Source organism: Sinocyclocheilus anshuiensis, unplaced genomic scaffold (genome assembly GCF_001515605.1).
Source record: "Sinocyclocheilus anshuiensis isolate Anshui unplaced genomic scaffold, SAMN03320099.WGS_v1.1 scaffold301, whole genome shotgun sequence".
In the NCBI taxonomy this organism is placed as follows: Eukaryota; Metazoa; Chordata; class Actinopteri; order Cypriniformes; family Cyprinidae; genus Sinocyclocheilus; species Sinocyclocheilus anshuiensis.
In genome coordinates this window covers 112,691-119,468 of record NW_015539837.1, presented here as the reverse complement: position 1 = coordinate 119,468, position 6,778 = coordinate 112,691, and the positions used below count along the sequence as shown (strand labels likewise).

Here is a 6,778-nt window from a genome sequence, read left to right as displayed (position 1 = left end):
CTCTCTCTCTCTCTCTCTCTCTCTCTCTCTCTCCCTCACACAGCTTTCATTAATGCTGTAAGGAAACAATCTTCATATCTTGAAATAATACTGTAATAGACTAAAAATGATACTGAAACAAATGTTTAAAAACAGACATGTTGTACAGCAGGATGTAATATCCCAGGGTTATCACGTTAAAATGTTCATGCTATCCATAGCATATGTATTCTGAACTTCTTTCTAATGTACAGTATGAAAAAATATTATTTCAAGCACAGCAAATATTTACTGTATGTTGAATTTAAAGGGAAAGGGTGCACAGACTCAATGTTGTTTCATCAATTAGAACATCAAATGACCAAAATGACCACTCACGCTTTTACAATATACACATCAACACCAAAGTTTGTTAATGGTTTATTTTAATGAGATTCTTAATAAGTTACTTAAATTATTTCAAGACTGTAAACAATTAATGTCACACAGTAACAAATGTCACGCAGTAAAATCTTATTGACATTAATCATTCACAACTATGACAATGCAGTTTTTTGCTGAATGTGAGTCTTGTGACAGGTGTACTAAAAAGAGCAAAAGTACACATTATCTACTGATTACTGCTTCCAAGATTTCCTGTTATAAAAAAAATTACTAATGAAGCAATGGCCTGTTTTCTTTTACAGAAACTTGGAGGTTAAGGAAATATAATTAGTCTTTTCAGGGTCAGCATACTGAAAGGGTGTAAAATGGCTTCATATTTCTCTATCTACTACAGAAAAAAGCTGATTAGCATAACAGCTTTGTTGCATAACAGCTTAACAGCCAAAAGGAAATATTATACTGTGTTTTCTAATACCCATGTAGTGCTTTGATACCCTAACTCTGTTTAATATTACACTGCTAATAGAGAGTTATTCATAGCAAAGCTAAAACTGGATATATAAAAATCAAGGACCATGTAGAGTTATAAAAACAAAGACCATGTGAAGCTAAAATTGTGCCTGGTGTTTTAGTCAGACAACTCTAGTCGCACTCAAATTCTTACTGCAACTCTCCAGAACCAGAAACTACACTGTCCACTGCATATATATATACTGTATTTCCAAGCTGCCCCACTTGTGTTCATGGAGTCCATTTTTGGGTTTCATTTTCTAACCTAAACCCACACAACAATGACCCAAAACAGCAGTCTACAAAATCAGCCCCTATATTTACCAGTCTTAATCTCTCATGACATCTCCTTTGAGTCGTAACCCTTCTACTCAAATTCCAGTAGAAATTTTGAATGCCCCCTTGAGTCAGAGCTCCAACTCAGAAACTCAGAGGAACGACAACAACCTTGACTACAGAATCCAAAATGGCTACTCAGCGCATCAACAGTAAGTCAAACTGGTTATTTGCACTTCTGTATGTCAGTGTCTCAAATTAACAATATGTACTTTTATGTGTTTTAATGACTGGTACTGCTAACAACAGACGCGTCCATTTTGGTTTTCCGACTTGTGTACTGGAGCACTGGCAAATCGGGTGTGACGCCATTCCTAGCTCCAACATCTAAAACAAATGGTACACAGACAAGGTGAGCCCTCAGACCCAAGCAGTTCATACACTCAACTACTTAGATCACTGAAGCCATAAATGGGCCACCTAAGACTCCTACACAAAACTGATCTTTCAAAAGTCTGAAGTTCAAGGTCATAAATGTCAGCATAAGTGATCTGTTCAAGCCTAAAAGCACATTACACAAAGGGAGATATGACATGGACAAACACACTAATGCATATATCATCCAGAGCCAGCAAATTTACCATCGTATATCAAAACATATGTTGTTCAAGGTCAAAACAAATACACTAAAAAGACCAAATTAAATAACTTTTCCTGAGACACACCAGAAACCACTTAAAGTTCCAAGTATTTTAACAAAAACAAACTATTAATACAAATTTGGACAATATGTTTAATATTTAGGCATAGATCTTTCCAGTTTTATTTATTAAAAGACAGTGACTTCAACATTTCTTTCATTAGTCAGTGATAAAAAAATAGGATGAACACAAAACAGAAATGTGAAATTAAATTAAATAGTATCCCAAGAGCATTTGTGGACCATTTGAGAAATTCAAGAACATTTAAGGGCCATGTTTGGGCTGATTGTGCTGCCTGGCTCAGATGCAGTTAAGATGAATCATTTCGGTGGGGTTAGTGACAAACAATATGGTAGTCAAAAATAAAAAGGCAAATGTAAACACAAGGCTCCTGGTAAAATTATTCTTCATATCACCACCTTCGAATCATTTATTCTTATCACTGTTCAACAATGTGAAGCCTGTTGGGAAAAGGCAGAGGAAAACAGACCTTGAGTTGGATCATGAAGACATCGATGCAAAACTAAATGAATAAGTCAAGTATTACATAAGACATCCACTAATTAATTTAATAACAGACTGAAAGTGAACTGATGATGGATTTCTGATGACAGGACGTTATGGTTTACCTTCCTTTGCCACACTCTCTGCTGCACTCTTGGCCTTTCCACTCAAGTCGCTGACAACGTTGTCGAATGCTGCTTCATGTTTGAGGAAGAAAGGTCTCACTACACGTGTGTATATGACCTGAGAGCCATTCCAGGAGACCGGAGCCATGCACCACAGCAGAAATAGGCACTGAAATACATGTATGTCAGCTACACATTTGCTGCCATTGTGTTCAAAAATATGATTTCTATTTCAAATAAACGCGGATCTTTTCCAAGCTGTTCTATTTTCTATTCAGATTTCGATTCAATAAACAAACTTCAAAAAAAATAAAATAAAACATGTATCACAGTTTCCAAAAAAAAAAAAAACTATTAAGCAGCAAAACTAATTTCAACATTTATAATAAGAAATTATATTAGAATACCTGATCAGGAGTAATAACTTTTTAAAATAGAAAATTATATTAAAATGTAATATTTCACCATTTCACATATTATTATTATTTAGTAACTACTATATTTTAATGTATTTTAAGTGTAATTAATTAAAAAAATAAGTTAAATTAAATTCTTGGTCAGCATAAGACACTTTTAAAAACATTTAATTCAACCTTTTGAAAGGTAGTGTATAATATGAACAGTTAAAATGCTCTAAAATGTGGTAATATTAAAACACTGAGTTAAATACAGTATTCAAATTAAGCTTTTAAAATAATTACATTTAAAAAAAAAAAAAAGGAGTCTATTTGAGATGTAAACCACATTTTAGGCTTACGTCAACACATCTGAGGTCAAATTCATGAAACATTAAGAATGAAATTCTTCTTAACTGCTATTTCCTTCCTACTTTCTTGCTTACGTTAAAAAAAACTGTATTCCCAAAAATACCACAAAAAAAAATTCTCTCATCTTTTTTCTTGTTCTTAAGACAAAAATTAAGGAACATTCAAATTCTTGAAATGAATCTTGTTAAAAAATCATTGTAAATTAATTCTAAAAAAAAATTGGATAACTTAAAACTTGTCATAAAATAAAGATATGATATTTTAGGAATTTACTGGGTTATTTCTTATTAATTGCTATAATTAAGCATTACAACATAACACTACAATGCTTGTTACTATCACTAGTGATTTGCACCAGTTCTCTGAAGTGACACTGATGATTGAGAATGTGAACAGCAATATCAATCATGATTATGCATGACAAGTTTTTACTGATTTCAGAATTCAGTAACAAACAACTCTACAAAATAGTAACCTTAATCTTAGCATATAAATACAACAATTTTCAGCAACATTCATCATATTAGAGTGGCCATACACAGGACACATTCATTGTAGCAGCCCACAGAAACACACACACAGATACAACATGCAACTTCTTCACCAAGAACCAATCATTAAACGCCAAAGCCTGTGATTTTTTTCTTAAGAAAATTCCTAAGATGTTCTTAGGAAAATGAGAACTTAAGAAATACTCATGAAGTACACTTAGGAACATTCTTGCAAGCGTCATGAAATTTCCCTAAGAAATGTCTTAATCTATTTCTTAAGAAGATTTTTTGTGAATCCGGCCCCTGTAAACTATTCACTGTTTTTGGGCTCAAACAATCGCTTGGCCTTGACATACAATTCACCTACTTCATGTCAAACTAATCAATACATGCTTTAACATCTATTCTAAGCACATCCACATCAAACTCTCCAAATTTAATGGACTTATCATGCCATAGTGAACATCTAATTAAGAATGATTTTTAATTAGGACACTGAAATTGAACAAAAAAAAATGCATGCATATTTAAGATCTCAGCTCAACTTAGTCAGCTGCTAGTTCATTTGTATAAATTGGCTATAAAGCACTCAGTCAAATTTACAACAAGGATCAAAATTGAAATGAGGCTGTTGGTCGAGTTGGCAGTTAGTCAGGCATACTAAATATACACTATGCAAAACCTCTCAGCGTGACCTACATACCAATACATTTACAGTCCTAACTACAGCAAGCTAACATACAGCAAGGTGGATGGCTTTTAAAACAGATCTCCAAAATACATGCAAATACACTCAAAGAATAAAATAAATATATTTTGATACTAAAACACCTTACCTTCCCAGCATAGTAAAAGGGAAACCAAAAGAGGAAGATATCAGAGAAAAATTCAGCCACACTGAAGAGTCCATAAACCACCCAGTAGATTAGCCATTTGGTATCATCTTCTTTATTGTTACTCTCAATGGCTTTGATGCTGCATGAGGAACAAAATGACATGTGAAAACAGGCCGGTCAGTGTGGGTTGCTCTCATTATTGTGCTGTGCAAACACATATGTGCGTTTCTCCAGGTCTAGCATCTGCACCAATACGCATACTAGACATTTGTGAAATTTGACATGTCATGCATACTTACGAGGCATACGCTGGGTATGCAAAACCAATCAAGTTGCAGAGAAGGGAGGCACCATATCCAAATAACAGATAGAGTGCCACAATAGATACTGCACCTGCAGAACAAAGAGAGACACATGATCACTGCCATTATTCAAATTAAGAAGGGCATTTAGTAGCACTGATGACGTTGTGTTTGGTGTCAGTTTTGACACCCAACAGGATGCAAGAAGCACAAACAAAGGCTGCCTATTTGTTTATATGTGAACATATGGAAAGATGTCTTAATTATGTAGACTAGCCACTGCAATTCTGCACAGGCACTTGAGGACATAGGCTACTACATGGTTAAAAATAACCCTTGGGAGCGGCTATTAGTAGAAGAAATTAGACCCTGAGAGATCTTGCAAGGAACAGCCACACCATACAATATAGATATTTTAGGTAACCAGTCAATGCAGTTGAACAATTGGACCCAATAACGCATCTGATAATGGTACTTGATAGATCATTTGCTTGATGCTTCTCAATCCAGCATGTGGTTTTTTGGTCTTAAAACAAAGAGCAATAACAGATAAACAGATGTAAATGCAACATGCAACAAGGAAAAGGCAGATAGCCCTCGGGGGTAAAAACTGATCGTGCGGCATCTGTTCTTGTCACACAGACACGCAAAGCAGCGTAATGTTTGATACATAAATGACTCCTTTTTAATTCGAAGCTCTTTGATGAATCGAGTGAACCGATTCTCAAAACCGGTCTACTCAACGAAACAAACTGAATTAGCTTCAACAATTCATCGACTCAAACTATGAAGTGTTTGTTAATAAAATCTTAATCTAAAACGTTAAGAAGCAAGAATATGTATCTACAATTGAACTTAGAGAACACAATAGCCTATACCAAGTCATGTCGGGGAATACAAAAGATCCGCTGAATCGTTGTTTTGTTCAGAACCCGCAATTTAAAAGAACCGATTCTGAGAAATGACTCGGACTTTCCTGGTCTTATCAGTATGACTCCCAGAGCCCTTTGCACTCATTTGCAACATTTACCAAGTCTTTACATGTGGGTGACACTAACTTAAGTCACGTATTAAAAGAATAAACTCATACTTTTCTCAAGAAAATCAATAGCCTATTCAATGGTAATGTTTACAAAGAAAAACATTTAAACTCGCACAAGCCCAACAAAGCCTGACAGCTGATAGCCAATAGGCTACAGCTTAAATACATAGGTTAATGTATTCCTGACTAAATAATTAAAGCTGCTTCCAAACCAAAGATTAAAACCAGTCACGTACCTGTTGCAATGTACTGTTTCTGAACTCCAGTGTTTTCCTCTAAAACCGCTAGAAAATCCGTTACTACATTCTTCTGCTTAAAAAACGCTTCGTAGCGTTCTGTAACAGTATTTAACATTTTGTCCTTCCTCGTTTATAGTATAGCAGAATGTAGTGACCACTGCCAGAATTGTAAACTAGTTTTACAAGCCAAGCAAACTAACAGTTGCAGAAAGTTTATCCCCTCGCAGCAGCACAGGACTGGCTCATTACAGGCGGGCGCTACGGCGGCTGCGCGCAAAGTCTACGGCGACCAATAAAAACTAATACAAATATATTATTCCGCCTCCCTCACAGGTGATTACGATTCTGTGGAAATGCTGCGTAGGAAGTTGTGCTGACTGACAGCACGATAGCTTTGAAGGAAGGAGGCGTGTTGGAGAGCTTGTAATTAAAGTAAGCTATGACTTTCTTTTTTCAGAAAAAAAACAGTAGCCCCTCACTGCAGAACAAAGATCCAGGGCCGGGGTTGGATCCACATCTAGGGGGTGGAGATTGGTAGGTTTTGGGGTGGAGACGAGTAGGTTTAGGTATATGTAAGGTGGGAGGAGTTGGATCTGGATCCAACCACGCCCCCTGGATCTTG

General features: G+C 35.6%; 1 protein-coding gene across 2 annotated transcripts in view; it reads right to left on the bottom strand.

The window, feature by feature from the left end:
* Positions 1-2,188: 2,188 nt before the first annotated feature.
* Positions 2,189-6,778, bottom strand: part of LOC107684405 (receptor expression-enhancing protein 6-like) — a 5,570-nt gene continuing 980 nt past the window's right edge. Inside the window, exons 2-6 of one of the 2 annotated variants that reach the window (XM_016480665.1) lie at positions 6,154-6,190; positions 4,873-4,966; positions 4,574-4,712; positions 2,480-2,648; positions 2,189-2,311 (exon numbers count right to left, since the gene is read on the bottom strand). In XM_016480665.1, coding sequence (XP_016336151.1) covers positions 2,277-2,311; positions 2,480-2,648; positions 4,574-4,712; positions 4,873-4,966; positions 6,154-6,190 — 474 coding nt within the window. In that variant the 3' untranslated portion in view covers positions 2,189-2,276. Of the gene's footprint in view, positions 2,312-2,479; positions 2,649-4,573; positions 4,713-4,872; positions 4,967-6,153; positions 6,576-6,778 lie in introns of those variants that run through there. The other variant, XM_016480664.1, reaches the window with a different exon arrangement.